Source organism: Cryptomeria japonica, chromosome 11, assembly GCF_030272615.1.
Source record: "Cryptomeria japonica chromosome 11, Sugi_1.0, whole genome shotgun sequence".
NCBI lineage: Eukaryota > Viridiplantae > Streptophyta > Pinopsida > Cupressales > Cupressaceae > Cryptomeria > Cryptomeria japonica.
The window spans coordinates 292,785,667-292,802,444 of NC_081415.1; the positions used below are offsets into that span (position 1 = coordinate 292,785,667).

Sequence of the window (16,778 nt, forward strand, 5' to 3'; positions counted from 1 at the left end):
AATAGTGCATCTCTTCTAAATTCATGAAAACAAGGTTCACAATGGAAATACCAACCTAGTTAATCTACTTGACAAAATGCCCCAAGAAATATAAAAAATGTACACGGTACAGAGTCTTTGTCACCAAATGTCTCAAATACATATAGGGGAAAGGACCCAGTAGTCGTGCACCCTAACTTCACGCTTCTCAAAATCCTACTTGGAAATTTCGAATCACTCCGATTTTTTTACAGCAGCTTACTTGGCAAGTCCCCTGCTTATAACTAAGGTTTCAGGGCCACATCATCAAATATGATGCCACATCAGCATGCTTTTTGCCAAGGTGTCCAAAACAGCCCCAAAAAAAAGTGAGACCAATAGGCGTGCAAAAGAGACCCCAATAGTTGTGCAGCCGATGTGGCATCACCTGATTGGTTACTTTTTACAATATTAGTACATTTCTTAACAACTATTGGTACATTTCCTAACAACTGTTGGTACATTTCCTAACAAAAATTGATATTTTTTGTTTCAAACAATAGGTTTTATTTGTTCAATTTTTGGAACAAAAGGTATCAACAACCCTCACAACAATTGGAACATGCTCAACTACTGGGTCCTTTCCCCTAAATCTAATCAAGGCATACGACTATTTGACAAATTGTCTCAAATGAAAAGTAGAAGCATTCATGACTAGCAAGCACGTCTAATCTACACGATTAGATAAAGAGTTATATGCATTTAAATAAAAATTTAGTATAAATCAACCTAGTTTAAAAATTTTAAGCTTTAGGAATGCATAGCTGGGAGATATATATTATTTTATGATAGTAGTTGTGAAGTAATCTACTCTTTAGCTCTAGGAACAATGTCGAAGATATTTCCCATGTAAGCATTACAACAAACCGGTAATGTCCCATTATGAACGGCTGCCAAGGAGAGGTACAAGGGAAATGTTGGGCGACTTCAAATGCAGAGCCTTAACCAGTCACTTAGAAACCCCAAATGCCTTGCTTTCTACTACTACTGGTAATGACGACTCCCTCTGCCCTCTCTATAAAGCTACGATCAAAATGGCTATTTTATGGAGCAGGGTTTTCTTCCTCTAAACTGTTGTAGAGTACCCACACTTCATGAGGATTCAAATTTCCCTGTGGAACAAGACATCTTGAAGGACATAGCAAGAACAAAATTGTGCACACCCACTAATGAAACTTGTTCTCTTTAATCTACATAATTCCAAACCCATCATTCATCATAGTCGTGGCACAGGAATCATCATTCAAGAAATCCTCTTTACACGGCTCAAAGTTGTGTTTGCACAGATACCATGAGGAGGATAAAGACGATAAAGAAAACTACTCTTTCTTCAAACTAGGCATGACAACACCTCTGCAACCTTTCAGTGGTATCATTTGCTTGGCACACTCCAGTCCATGGCAACATAGGCTCCACGTTTCATTCTCTCCCTCTCTTTGTCCCCTCAAAACGCAACAGCAGCCCTTTCTTATCCTTTCAATCCCACCCCTCGCCCCCTTCCCCCTTTCACTCCTATTTGCATTTTTTGGGTAGTAATACAATTCTGAATTTTTATTTTGATAGGCAAAGTAGAAACAATTAATTAAGACAAAATCCCACTTAAACCTACTTTGGAAGAGTGAGATATCTATAAAAGTGCTTATGAAGTCAGTTTGCAGTAAATCTGTTGTAAAGGTTCTTTCACTGGAAGCTGAAGTGCCATATTACTTGTAAAGGAAAGCCCCGAGTTCTGGCAAGGGAGGATACTTGAGTCCCATTTAAATTTGACTAAAATGGGCATCAACAAACCAATCTCATTTAAACAAAAGGCATTAAGACAGCTGCTTACTTTAAATCTGCAACAATGGAAAATATATGTTTGAATAACACAAAAGTTAGGGTGCATGTCCACGAGGAAGAGAACATATCTCCATACTAAGGACGTGTCAATATGTACACCAAAAGGACGGTGTATGTATGTGGATGTAATTCATACAAGCCATGCATGGGAGAATAAATTCCCTAATTTTGAGAGGTTACTTCTAATCTAGAACAACCCAAGTAAGGTCCCCAAAAACTGCAAGAAATAAATAAAGAAAAAGAGGGATTCTAATTAAGGAGTGTGAATAAATGAACAGGGATATGGCTACGTTGTATATAAATGTAGCCATTAGAAATTGTGAGTACAGAGACAGAGATACAGTCCAGGTTCCTATAATGAGGTTCCCCAGTAACTATGAAATGATGTTAACTTGTAGAAAAGATATATATCACATTCATGCATACATATTTATAGAAAATACAAACACACATTCATACAACTATACAAATACAATATAATGCATATACCCAATCAGGAAAGCCCCCATTTTTGGCACAGAGATCAAATTCAAAATATTTAACTTATCAGAAATTTTAACCAACCTCTATAACTCACAATATCGACCACATTTAATTCACAGGTCTATAGAAAAGACGGACTATAAATATGTATGAAAAAATGGGGCAATCAAAAACAGTCCCATTGGCAACAATGTTTAGATCCTTTTATGAATAAATATAATTCTTTTAACGTATGAGGAACCTCTACCTTCAGAGGCAGAAAAGTAAAAGAAGAAAATGAGAAATGGCTCTGATAAATGTAATAAATGTATGTGAAAAGACCTTCCCTAAAAGTAGTTTATTTTGAAGTGTTAAAATTGCAAAACAGCTTCCATGGCAGTGATTTCCAAAGCCAGGCCACTCATAAACTACCTTACAAAAAACTACCTTACAAAGAATGGATATCTGACTACCTAACTTACAAGATCTCCAACTGCCATGTGACAAGGAAGCAAGCAATGTTACATCTAGACTAAGGTAGGTATGCATTCACAAACCATCAAGCAGACAGACCTGCTATTTTGAGTGATATGATCCAACTACACTCATCAGTCAGGGATTAATGATATGGCCTAACTGTGAGTCACATACTTGTAAAAGATTAGCATGTAAGGTTCCCACAGTATCCCAAGATGGATTTGAAAGGCACTATAAGCATATGGATTATACCTTGACTCATCTGCATACATATTACTCAGAAGTCAGAACCAATGTTGAAAATTGCAGATAGTAAATCATTAAAGCACAAGGTATCATCTACTTGCAGCCTTGACTTTGTTCAGGTTAGCAAGGTCTTCAATCAGTTTTCTTTCCTCAGTACTGAGGCGCTTAGGAATTTCAACCTGGACACGCACCAGCTGATCCCCACGTGAATTTGGCTTCCCAAGTAAGGGAACACCCTTCTTTGCCATCACTAAAGTTGTGCTAGGTTGTGTTCCAGCTGGTATTTTAAGATCAACCATGCCATCTACAGTTGGAACCTTAACAGTTGTCCCTAGAATAGCATCAATGTACGAAACCTTGCATGTTATGAGTATATTTGACCCATCACGTTTCAACACAGGATCTGAGAGCACTTCAATAAATACATACAGGTCTCCAGGAGGGCCACCTCTTTTGCCTGCATTTCCTTCAGATCGAACCCGAAGACGGCTGCCTGAGTCAACACCAGCTGGAACTTTCAAGCTGATTCTCTTTGTGCGTCTCACTCGTCCATCCCCTCGACATGCGGTACAAGATGTTGCACTTTCTCCAGTTCCACCACAAACTTGGCAAGTCGAGACTTGTCGAAAATCACCCAATGGTGTCCGTGCTGCTGTCACAACCTGCCCTTGACCTCCACATGTCTTGCAGGTAGTTGGTTTAGTCCCTGGCTTCACCCCAGATCCATCGCAAGTTGTGCAGTTCTCAAGTCGGGTGACTTCTATTTCTTTGTCTGTTCCAAAAACTGCCTCTTTAAAATTAAGAACCAAATTATACCTCTCATCATCTCCCTGCATCGGCCTGTTTCGAGATGCTCTGCCTCCCATGCTACCCATACCCCCCATACCTTCAAATAATGATTCAAAAATATCGAATGGATTGCTAAAATCCTGCAAATGAAGAATCCATCAAGTTCAAATATTAGCTGTCTGCTCTACTGCATCAATGGACAGCAAAATTTTAATGGAAATGAAACTTAGGAGCAACTTTGATGAAAATAATTTTCCATACAGAAAATTGGAAGTGGTGCCTTGGTCATAACTAGCCCTAAAAAAACTCACCCCAGGACCTGCACCTGCACCCTTGAGCCCAGCTTCACCATATTTGTCATAAATGGTGCGTTTCTCATCATCTGCCAATACCTACAAACAAGAAGTTTCTCTTCCATAAAAAAGCATTTTAAATGTTCTTTCAGCAAGTTCATCATTTTACATGGGAAATGTTTAAGTTGATTTCTAAAGTACCTCATAAGCCTTGCCTATTTCCTTGAATTTGACCTCTGCGCCTGCTTCTCTGCATTTTTTGGACAAAATCATTGCAAATCATACTAGAAACTTGAAATAGAAACAAAAATTATGACGGAGCTATAGATAGAAACATAATGGGCACCAAAGAACACATCCTCTAGTTTTCAATACAAAGCATGCACGAACTGGTTTCCTTGTAGAAATTGCATAAAAATTATCCACATGTTTCCAGATCAAAAATATAAATAATAGCACGTTGTGAAAACATACCAGACGATAAGACTCAATGTCACAGTAGTTTATTCACCTTCAATAACTTAGAGCAGCCAACCCGTGTGGACAATTTACAGTCAATAAAGAAAATCATACCAATATTCACATCAATTTTAGGCATTAATCCTCTCATAAACCACTTCCAGACACCCACAAAAGGATCACAGAATCATGTAGCAATTTATAGACATCAGCCCTCTCATTAACCACTTTCAGACATCCACAAAGGGATAACAGAATCATCATGTGGCAATTTACCGGCATCCAGCCCAAGGGGATGATTTACATGCATAGGTAAGGTAAGCAACTGATACCAATGTTTTCACAGCAGAGAAGAGTTCAAACACACAAACAATATTTATGCCAACATAAGTTGGCGTTTGAGGCAGCTAATTATTGTTTTTTCACTTCTACTTACCAAATACTGCCCAGTCCCACCCAGGTTCAATCTGATCCAAATTTTCCCTATGCACCAAATTGGTCCATCTGATATGATCTAAGCATTATTATACCTTCATAATTTAAATTTTCATTTCTAGCAAACCTGTATCTGAGTTTATTTGCTCTGCTAATCACAGCAATTAAATTTTCATTCATTTGTGATGTATATGATTTTTATACACATTTTGAACTACACATTACGAATTTTCTGTACCACAATATTTTTCAGATTTCCTCCCTTTCATAAGAATCTGGATTTCCAAACTCCATATCTTTGATTTCAATCAATTTCAGTAAGCAATTAATGTATAAGTACATTATTTTATTTCTGGTCGAAGCATTGGTCATATGCCTCAGAGCATATGTTAATGTAGCAGTCAACAATTAATTCACTTTCCCCTTCTAACACTATATAGTAGTCGGCTACCAACAACAGTTCCCTGATTTGCTTCAGGAAATAGTCCAAGTCAACTTGGTTCACATGTTGACTGACATCATCGGTAGCTAGTAATGAGAGCAGCAATGAAGAATCCTCCTAATCCCTAGGTCTATTTCTCTGTCCTATTAACTGATTGGCATGTGTGTGTATTATTATATGATGAATTGATGTATTAATAAAATTAAATGAGTGTTACATGCAATTAAATTATTAATGAAGCTGACTTGCCTATCAAATTGGCTCAATCAACAACAAATAATTATTTAATGGTAGGTTCAAGTGATTTTAATCAGCAAAGTATTTAATTCTATAACAAAAGAATGTCATGTCTTGGGTTTTGAGCACATGTAGGCATATTAAACGCTTTCCATGCATATTTTTATATAAAAATGAAATTATATTAAAAGTTAAAGTTAATTCTACTTGGGAATTTAACTGTATCAAATGTTTCCTGTTTTTATGTGATGCACTAGTGATGTCAAATTCATGAGCTAAGATGTCATTATGAAGTCTTGTGGGATGTCATCACAGGTTCGCAAAATCCTTCTTCCTAATTGTCTTTAGGCTTCCTAGCATTAGGTTTGCAAGCATTGTTGATGCATTGTAGACCTAATTGGATTGCAATAGCGCCAATTTTCTTAACGGTCATGTTTAGCAGCATCATTTTATGGGTTATTGAATTAATTGTAATATTCCAGATGGTCTTCAACATGTTGGAGATACTTCCTTGTAAGATGCTATTCAAGACGTTGGAGATACTTTTTAAGTTTTTTACTTGGTTATGCATCTATCATTACTATGTCTAGCGTCAAGTTTTGTCCCTATCGAGAGAACTCATGGAGGATACTATCATTGAAAGAGTAGTAGTTGGATGATACCATTTTCTATTTATAATAAAATGTATCATTTCTAATCTGTAAGTTTTCTAATCTGTAAGTCTGAAAAGGGCAATGATTTTTTGTTTTTTTTGATCTTATGGGTCTCTTCTCAATTCATAATAGTTAGCAGGGATGGGTAACGGTACTGGTATAAGGAAAGGATAGGATACCAATAATGCCATATTTTTTAAAAATAGATGGATAATTGGCAATGGCTAAATAAAAGAATATTTAAATATTTAAATTTTGAAAGAAAAAATAATCAATATTAAATGTGTAACGACTGCAACTTGGAAAGGTAAAATGAAAATACTAGCAAAAATACTGACACTAATTTTTTTTTAAATTAAAAAGCTAACATATTATAGGGTATAAATAAACTGCAATGCGATATAATAATATCAGATAATTATATTGAAATGCTAACAATTATAAATTGAAAGACATGGTAGATACCAAAAGTCAAAAAACAAAAAATATAAATGATATACGGGAATCATATCTTCTAATTCATTCAATGGAACATCAGGAATCAAATCTAGAATGGAAATGGAAATGGAAATGAATCCTTTTATAGTCCACAATACTGGGTTGTCTGTTTATGGTTCTACAGATGGCTTATAGTAATATGGGACTACCTGTTGACGTGTATTTTGTACACAATCATACACAGAATAAAATACCAATAGGTATCTTATCCTCTCTTGAGAAAATAGTCTCTAACTGCTGAAGATTCGCATAAAGGATCAGTTAGGTAGACTCCAAGGTTCTTTGATGTAGGGTCTCTACGTGTGGACAAGCTCCAGTGGTATGATGTGATTTGCTGGAATCACAAGGGGACTTACATTGAACTTCCGATCTGCTTTGCTGGACACAGGCTCTTACTAACTTAGATTAAAAAAAATGGAAAAAGGATAAGGGCGAAGAGAGGATCTAATCCTAATACTAAGAATGTAGGAGCAATGATTGATTTTTGATGAAACTCTAACTAGGTCTTGTTTTGACATCAATGGAACATCTACACAAGACTAGTGCGATCTTCTAAGGGAGCTTTATGATGTTCAAATCATCACCGCAGGCATAGATACCATCCAAGTTGATGCATATCAATGAAGAGGCAACAAATTGAAATTGAGCTTAGGCTGAATGATTCCAGTTGACTACGCAAGGCAAGTCTGCAATCAACAAACTGCTAGTAGTATGGATGTACGAATTCCACCATCAATCAATCACACTTCCTCCATTCATCTAATCATCTACCATCTAAGATTGAAGACTTCAACAAGAAACCATGCAAATTGCAAGAAAACGACATATTTCACCATTACTTCAATGAAAATGGAGTTTGTTTACAATCAATGGCAACAATTTCTTGCCTTGTCCTCCTATTCTACTCTAATTGCTATTCTATCAACTATATTCTAACTCTTCCAACTATTTACAACTCTCTCTAATCATCTAAAATTCACTTTTTTACAAAATGAAATGCCTGGGCTTATATAGTGCCCACAATACAATTTGATGGCTTAGATCAATTCAAGATCAATGGCCAAGATTTTACAATGAAAAACCCTAATTAGGGTTTGTTACAACCATTACATAACATTTAATGCTTGACCAATGATAAAATTGTATTGCTTGGACACATGTCCCTTCTAGAAAAATCGACCAATGGATAGCCGGGGTAGGTACATCGAAGTTTGTGCCACCTTCCATGAGTTAAGTACATTGAATCTGGACATGCTGAGATGGACTTCACTGATTGGAGAAATGATGACTAGGACGCCACCTTATTTGACACTTGGAACTTGGTAGATATTCAACTTGATGTTGTTGAGAAGCTTGCTTTAATTAATTCATCTGGAACTATTTTGCTTCTTCAACGAGCCCTTGTTCTAACTCCTTGCGTCCTTGATGTGCAGGAAGATGATGTACCTCGCCTTGGAACGCTGGATTGGAAGAGGTCGCCCTTGTCCTGGCTAAGACCGTCCCGGCGAAGACCGTCCTGGATCCGGCTTGATTTTCCTTGAAGAGACCTCCATTTGATGCCTACACGACATTTCAAAATTAGTACCATGATTTTGCAATACATAACATAAATTAGAGAGCAATTTTTTAGGAAACTTAATGATAAGTCCTTTATTAATCATTTCCTAAAAAACGATTGAGCTAAGGAAAAACAAAATTTCAAAATTAAGGCAATGACAATCAAAATTCGAAATTAAAACAAGAGATCTTGCCATACCTTACTTGAGAGCTTAACTCTAAAATGCAAAATGAATAAAATTCGCCTAGGCGAAATTGAGGTATAAATAGTCTTCAATGTTATCTCCTCAAAAGATCAATTTCGCCACCTTTGGATTTCAACGTGATCTTCAAGTCTTGCCTCTTTGACAATTCGCTCAAATGGATCTTCAAGTTCGCCTTAACAAATCCTCCTAGTCTCGCACCTTTGACGTGGTCTTCAATCCTTGACAAATTCGCTCCAACGAAGTCTCCAAGATATCGCACCACCTTTATTAGTAAACTCCAAATCGCACTTCTCCCTTGTCTTCCTTAATTCGCATGTAGAAGGATAAAATGATGATGTGAAAATGAAATCTTCCACTCCCCATATATAGCGCTTGGATTGCATTTATCCCTTAGGCCGACTTGAGGATATAAAACAATTTTTTAAATGATTTTTAAATGATTTAGCAAGGCCGACCTCCCTTTGTAGCGCTTCAAATTCGATTTTTATTAATTAATTAATTAATTATTAATGCCTTACGTTTTTAATTTGCAAATTTCGATTTTTAATAAAGGCAAAATAATTAATAAAAGATCAACGCCACATTAAATGCCAAATTAAATAGGATTTTCAATTTTTTTATCGAACTTAGCATTTAAGGAAAATTTGAATTGCTTATTTGGCGCCAAAACTATGAAAATGAGAGGGACGTACCTCATCGCCCTGGTCCCTTGGAGAGGGACAGGAGCGATCCATGATTTTGTCTTGATTTTTGCATTTTTCACGTTCAACTCCTTCATCTCCACGTTCAACATTAATCATCATGATGAGCTCTTCGAATTTGATTGCCTTGCATGCGTTCATGAGTGTCTTTGGATGTTCATCGCCCTGGTCCTTGTCCAAAGGACAGGAGCGATGTGAGCTTTTTACCTTGATTAGCAATGTTTGGACGTTCAAAACTCTTGTATGTTATCTTCAAACGATGCCTTAGACCCTGCATTACCTTATGAAATCTTGTTCTTACATAAATCTTGCACAAAATGACCAATGCATCTAACATCGCCCTGGTCCCTTGGAGAGGGACAGGAGCGATCTATGTCCTAGGATGCGAATTTCATCATTGTGACGACCTTTTAATGTTTGTGCTTGCTAAAGACGCCTTGAAATGTCCCTCGCCACCTTGTCTTGACTTGGATCGACCTTGAACTTGCATAGGAAGTAACATCACCATTGTATCGCCCTGGTCCCTTGGAGAGGGACAGGAGCGATCCTCCTTTTGTAGCCTTTATCTCACTTTGTCAGGTTCCAAGTCTATATTCAACGGATTCGTCTTTCTTCACTCCATTCGTTCATGCCTTGACATTGTTTGTAACTTTGCAAGAAAATCAATTATATCAAAAATCGCTCTGGTCCCTTCCTGAGGGACAGGAGCGAACTAGACATTTAGGACCTTTGTGGACGTCCAAAAAATCTTCATTTTGTATTCAATGCGTCCATCTCATGTTCTTCCTTGCTTTTGAACGTACACTTGTCTTGACATTTGCCTGGATTCTGTCTAATGAAGGAAATCGCTCTGGTCCCTGGGAGAGGGACGAGAGCTACAAGGTACCTCGCCCTGGTCCCTTGGAGAGGGACAGGAGCGATTTTGCTCTTGTGGGCCTCATTTCACTTCATCACCTTCGAAAATCATATTCAACGGATTCGCAATGCCTCCTTTCATTCATTCATGCCTTGAGATCGGTTGAAATTTGGCGAGAAAATCATCTACAACAAAAATCGCTCTAGTCCCTTCCTGAGGGACAGGAGCGAACTTAAGCATTTTGGTCCTTTGTTGACGTTTGATAATCTTCAATTTGTCTTCAACGGGTTCGATTGACCTCCTTTCTTGCCTTCGAACATAAAATTTGCTTGATCTTTGCCCAGATCGTACCTTATGAAGAATTTCGCTCTGGTCCTTCAGTGAGGGACAGGAGCGAATTTGACCCTCTAGGCAAAAACTTCATCATTTCGTTGTTTTTGATGAAGTCTGGATGCTCTATCATGCTCATTTCGTCCTTCACCATGCCTTTGATGTCTCGATTCGTCCAAACAAGGTCAGGAATGGCCTAACTAAGCATTTTCGCTCTGGTCCCTTGGTGAGGGACACGAGCGATTCGCCTTGGTCCCTTGGAGAGGGACAGGAGCGCTTTTCGCTCTGGACCCTTGGAGAAGGACACGAGCGAAATTTGACTTTTCGCACTCTCGATCAGGACAATTTTAATGGAATATAACATTTAAGTATAAGAATTTCTTATACTTTAAGTTATATTCCATATATACTTTCAGGATGTTTGAGAGTGGTTTCAGACCTCCAGGAGTTATATTGCAAAATCTAGTTTTTGGAGGTTTTTCAGTTTCCAGACTTAGTCAAATTCCAGGATCAGGACATTCCAGACTTAGCCAAATTTCAGGATCAGGGCCTCACTCAAGCCGGACTTGCCACCCTATTGATTTCCCCGACAGCGCTTCAAGTTATATTCATTTGATAAAATGTACCTCTTTGGACCTTTTTCACATCGTCAAGACGTTAAAATCTTGCAAGGACAAAGCAAAATTGGATTTGTAGCTCCGGTCCTTCACTGAGGGACAGGAGCGATTTTTCCCTTGGAGGCATTTCTGTGCTCATGAAAATCTTCAATTTATATTCAATGGAAAGATCTCGCCTTTCTCCATCACTTCCAATTCGTAATTCATCTTGACCCTGCAGGAATAGTAAAATATTTGAAAACGAGCTCCCGTCCTTCACTGAGGGACAGGAGCGATTTTGCTCCTACAGGCCAAAATATCATGATTTTACACATTTTATCACTTCACAAGGCGAAAACAAATCATTTGAAATGCCTAGGATCAAAATTCAAAAAAGTCAAAATTTGGTCAAAAATATTCAATTGGACAAAAATTCACATTTCATCTTCAACACTTGGACAAATTTAAGCTCTGCCTCAACATTCCAATTGAAAATTAGACCATTCTGGCAAATTCATTTCATTCAAAATTTGCATTCTAGAAAAGGAAATTCAAAAAGCTCTCAAAACGACTGGATTTTGGCCTGAAAAGATAGAATTTAAAACCCTAAGGCTTGACCCTAAATCCAGACAACTAACAAACTAACAAAACCCTAAAAAAAGCAAAGCGAAAACGAGCAAAACAAGCAAAAAAAAAACATGGGTCCCCATTTGCAATGGGGCGATGTGTGAAAACGTCACAACACTACCCCGTAATCCTTGCGGGAAGCACCTAAGTGAGCTACAAACAAGGCATACATACATGTACATACCTTACCCCTGCAGGATTTGAACTTGTGACCTCTTTTTCAAAAATAGAAGTAACTATTTCATTAATCACCAAGTCCTCAGCTAGAATGCTCTTTATAGATAGTCATCAATCTCAGACTTTCGCTCCTTTGTAGGTAATACTAAAGGTAAATCATCAAGGCCATTCAACTCAACCACCTCATCCTCCATGACCCTGGATTTGCCCCATCAAATGGAATTTGGTCTCAAGTTGCTAAAGGACCTTCCTTGTACCTTTGGTCTGTACATGGGAGGAGATTAAGCATGCTACGAACATAGACCAAATTCTTTGCCTTCTTCAGCCGTTTGTCAGTTCCTTTTCAATAAATGAGTGAAATCATAAATACTCCAATTCCTCTCAAAAAATTAAGAACTAACTACTTGTGAGAGGAATCAAATTGTAATTCAGATCTTTCACCACAATGGTTCAACCACCATTTTATTGGCTCTTTCTTTGCATTTATATCATACAATTCTTCCACATTAGAAAAGCTACCTTGCCCATGTAAAAACCTACCCCACTTAGTCCTAATAATGGAAGCATCCTCTCATCAGCCATATATTTTTTTCATCGCAGCCTAAAATCCCTTCATTACTTCTCTACTCTCATAATGAGGCCTCTTCTCAGTGACAACGTGTTGTACAATTTTGGATTTAAAGCATAGGCAGCACAGTGAAGAGATGTGTTAAGGTTGCTCCATCTTTTATGCATATACTATCCTCTATCAAAGGATACTACATAGAAAAATCTTTCCAGTCTGCTATTTTTATAATTTTTCACATTTAAAATCAATTCCTTCATAAATATCTCCTAAACATGGTTTGCCTATATATACAAATTGAATTACATAACAAATGGGATAAATAAAGTCAACAAGAAACAGTCTTAACACATCAGCCCAGAGGCAACCATTAATGACCATTTGTCTCACCTCAACTAAATTATCTAGTAAAGATTGCCTCTAAGCTGGCCATGCATTGCCAACTATCGTATAACACAAAGCCCCTTTGACCACATAAAGACAACCAAGGGGTATGAAGTATGAAGCAAATCATGCATCAAAAGATTTGGCATGTTTCCCCTCGGCAAATTTTCAATAGATGGCTTGTGTATGGTTAAGATTGCACATGAACATCTAATTCTCCTGCCATTCTCAATCAGCTCTGAGATACATTGAAACTTGTCAATGTCTAAAGTGCATTATGCAATGAAAAGCACACAACATGGCATCCAAAACATATGCTTCCACTCAATTTGGCACTTTACAAACAAGGGCAGCATCTACAACAATCTGCACTACTTGAAATGCCCCCACCTCCTCAATGGCTTCACACAGTTGGTTCTAAAGGAAATCTAAATTTTTTCCTTTCTGTATAAAATTTTTTGCCTTCAAAATATAGGGATCTTTATTGCATGCACCATAATATTGAGAAGTAGACAGTTTCTAGTGCTCAATCAACCATCCATCACGATTCACAATGCTAGACCCATATGTAGACCACTCTTTTCAATGGTGTAGTCCATTACTCTAGGGTTGTGTTATATTTTTTAATCTAAGTTGTGTGAAGCTTCTCATACCTAAGTGGTTTATATCCACTTGATACATCTCTTCATAATGTGGCAGTGAGCAGCATTAAAAGATATCTCATTTGCATTTACATCTCTACCATAAAAAACAAACATGTTTTGTCACATTCTTAGAAGACAAATCAATATCTAGCTTTCTGGGTTCTTTAGTAGGATGAATGAAACTTGCACCAGCGGCTTAAGTCTGAGAGATCACATGAGGCACAATCCCTTCAGCCCTTCCTTGCTCCTAATTATCAAATACCATGCCTTATCAATTGGGCAAGCCTCAACACTTTTCCCCTTTGTGTAAAAAAGGTGAGCTCTCAGCCTGATGGATTTGCCCTAAAAGGACTTCTCACGAAGCCTACATGTGATGCTGCTTGTTTCACCACTCCCCTTACCCCTTCTAAATCACAATACTTCCACGGCAGGAACACTCACCATTTCCCTCCTGAAATTCTGAACACAAAAATTAAAAAAATATTATCAACTAAAAAACTAGATTTAAAATTGAATAAATTGACTATACAACATAAAAAAATTATTTGTTATTTTTCCATAACTAAGATAGTTCTAAAAGATTATTTATTTTATTTTAACTAATATTACATTTCCACAGTTATTTTAATTTACATTGTACAATTTCAATTATTATTTTGTATTTTTTATATTTAAAATTTGAATTTTACCCTAATTAAAAATACAAGCTAAAAAATGAAATAAATAAAATCAAATTTTGAAATTTAGTTTGTTTAAAATAAATTAAAAATATTAATTTATTAAAAACTTTAAACTGAAAATGTAATAAAATTTTAAATAAAAATTCTTTTTTTTTAAATTTATAATTATAGTTTAAGAGACTACAATTATATACTTTATGGATTTACTTACATCAATGATACACCGATGTCCTTTTAAACCTTTAAAGTTCAAATAATTTTAATAAATATTAAAATTAGATACCTGTTTTGTTATCGCTGCTGCACACGTACCTGTAATCACTACTACAAAGACAAATTTTCACTCGCCCTCAACTTCAAACTGACCCTGCTGTTCAGTTTTCAACTTTTATTCACTCGCCCTGTTTGGTTTTCACAGTTCAATTGCCAAATTCTGTACAATCTGTAATTTTACCCACTCCAAGCCCCTGTTTTTCCCACTACAATCATTTTAGTGGTTTTAGATTTTGACATTTTATTGTTTTCAAGTCACTTAATAGTTCATCACCTATGCATTTTTTTGAGTTATAGAGGAGATGCCTACTCCTAGGAGGCATCCCCCAAAGATTTAAGGAAACTCAACCAGATGTCTCTGGCCTCAAAAAATGTTCCTGTACTTGTCTCCATTACCAGAGATGCATCACCCTGTTACTCTGCAGTTATTTAAAGTTTCCTTTGACTATCAAGATTGAGTTTGCATGGGAATCAATGAGAAAGAATCAACTACCATTTTTTCATGGTCCGTTAACAAGTGTGGGGATGTGTTTGTCAAAGAATAATTACTCTGAAAAACTTTTCTTTTGGAAGAAAACAGAATACGATATCAGCTAATGGTTTCTATATGGTTATTAGCCATTACCTCAAGGTGTATTTCTAATGGTGTAAGCTATCACTAAGAGTTCCTAGTCAATGTAAGATATCTAACATTGCTATCACCCACTTTCCTCTCTCATAGATTACAACCATAAAATTTTGTCATCCTGTTGCTACTCCAGCCTCCAGTAAAATCAGTATAGTATTTTCTATATATCTTCATGTTGAAGGGCTTATTATTTCTTATTTGTCCATTCAATGCTCCTAATTTTTCGATGCAAGGGCTGATTCTGCTAACCATGTTGTTCATCATCCTCAAAAGAGAAGTGCATTCCTAAGCCCAAAGATATCATCAAGAATTCATGATGATGATTAGATGCTGCATTTGCAGCCAACGTTATACATGTTTGAAAAGAGTTTAACCTTGTTGCTCTAAAGGTGTTCTTTGAAATTCCCAGGTTTGATTTCGATCCTTCCATTGAATTTCAACACCAACTGCCCAGGAGTAAACTTCATTCGCCGAAGATGCTTGTCGTGCCAAACCTTCCATCTTTGTTGGGCTGTCTCTGTCGCCCACTGAGCCACCATCCTTCATTCATCCAATTTGTTCAAAGCATACAATCTCTCTCTCAAGCTTTCCATGTCACCAAGTCGATTTATCAATGGCGATTTGGAGACTCGGCACCATGAATTCAATTGGCACCACAGCTTCTTGTCCATACATTAGCTGGAAGGGAGTCTATCCAGTAGTTACCTTGTAAGTTGTTCGGTATGCCCAAAGTACCGACGGTAGGCGCTCCTCCCAGTCATCCTTCTCCACTCCGCAAGACTTATAAATCACCGACACGATTATTTTATTGGTCGCCTCGGCCTACCCGTTCGCCTGCGCATAGTAGGGGCTTGATAAGGAGTGGAAGATTTTGAACTCCGTTGTTAGCAATCGGATTATATGATTTACAAAATGTCCTCCTCTGTCACTCGTCAATTGGATTGGAATCCCATACCGCGTAATGATGTGTTCAGAGATGAATTTTGTTGTATTGATGCCAAGTTGTCTGGCAAGGCCCGTGCCTCAACCCACTTGGTCAAGTATTCTGTTGCCACTACAATGTATCTGCACCGTCAAGCTCTACTTGGTTTCAATGGTCCAATGAAATCCAATCCCCATCTCTCAAACAGTTCCTGGGCATTCGATGGGTTGAGGGGCATAAAATCCCTCTTCAATGGCCGTCCGACCCATTGGCATGTGTCACAGCTCGTCACCCACTCTCTGGCGTCATTATGTAGTGTGGGCCACCACAGTCCTGCCCACATAACTTTCCTAGCCGTGGTGTCGAGCCCCATGTGTCCACCTGCGGGCCCTTCATGTGCTTCCCTTAGGACGCCCTGAATTTCCTCTTCTAGGACGCATCGCCATAAGATCTGGTCGAGTCCCATTTTGTACAAGAGGCCATTAATGAGTTGGAATGTCCTGCTCCTCAATACCAATTTCCTTCTTTCTCCTGGTGGCATCTCCCTCAAAAACCGTGATGTCAACAAGTATTCCCCCACGCTTGCGTACCAAGCGGGGAGGACCGCAATGCAAAATAAGTGAGTGTCTGGAAAATCTTCATTCACTCCTTCGGCTGCTTCTCCTGACTGGATTCTCGATAGCTAGTCAGCTATCACATGGCTCTTCCCGGGTCTTACGATAATGTTGAATGTAAATTCCTAAAGCAATAGCAGCCATCGACTGCTTCGTCCTTGGATAATTGG

The 16,778-nt window shown here is 37.6% G+C and overlaps 1 protein-coding gene across 2 annotated transcripts in view; it reads right to left on the reverse strand.

The window, feature by feature from the left end:
• Positions 1-2,462: 2,462 nt before the first annotated feature.
• Positions 2,463-16,778, reverse strand: part of LOC131061916 (chaperone protein dnaJ A7A, chloroplastic) — a 38,657-nt gene continuing 24,341 nt past the window's right edge. For both annotated transcript variants that reach the window (XM_057995838.1, XM_057995793.2), the window contains exons 6-8: positions 4,326-4,374; positions 4,143-4,223; positions 2,463-3,971 (exon numbers count right to left, since the gene is read on the reverse strand). In XM_057995838.1, the coding sequence (XP_057851821.1) occupies positions 3,132-3,971; positions 4,143-4,223; positions 4,326-4,374 (970 nt within the window). In that variant the 3' untranslated portion in view covers positions 2,463-3,131. The remainder of the gene's footprint in view (positions 3,972-4,142; positions 4,224-4,325; positions 4,375-16,778) is intronic.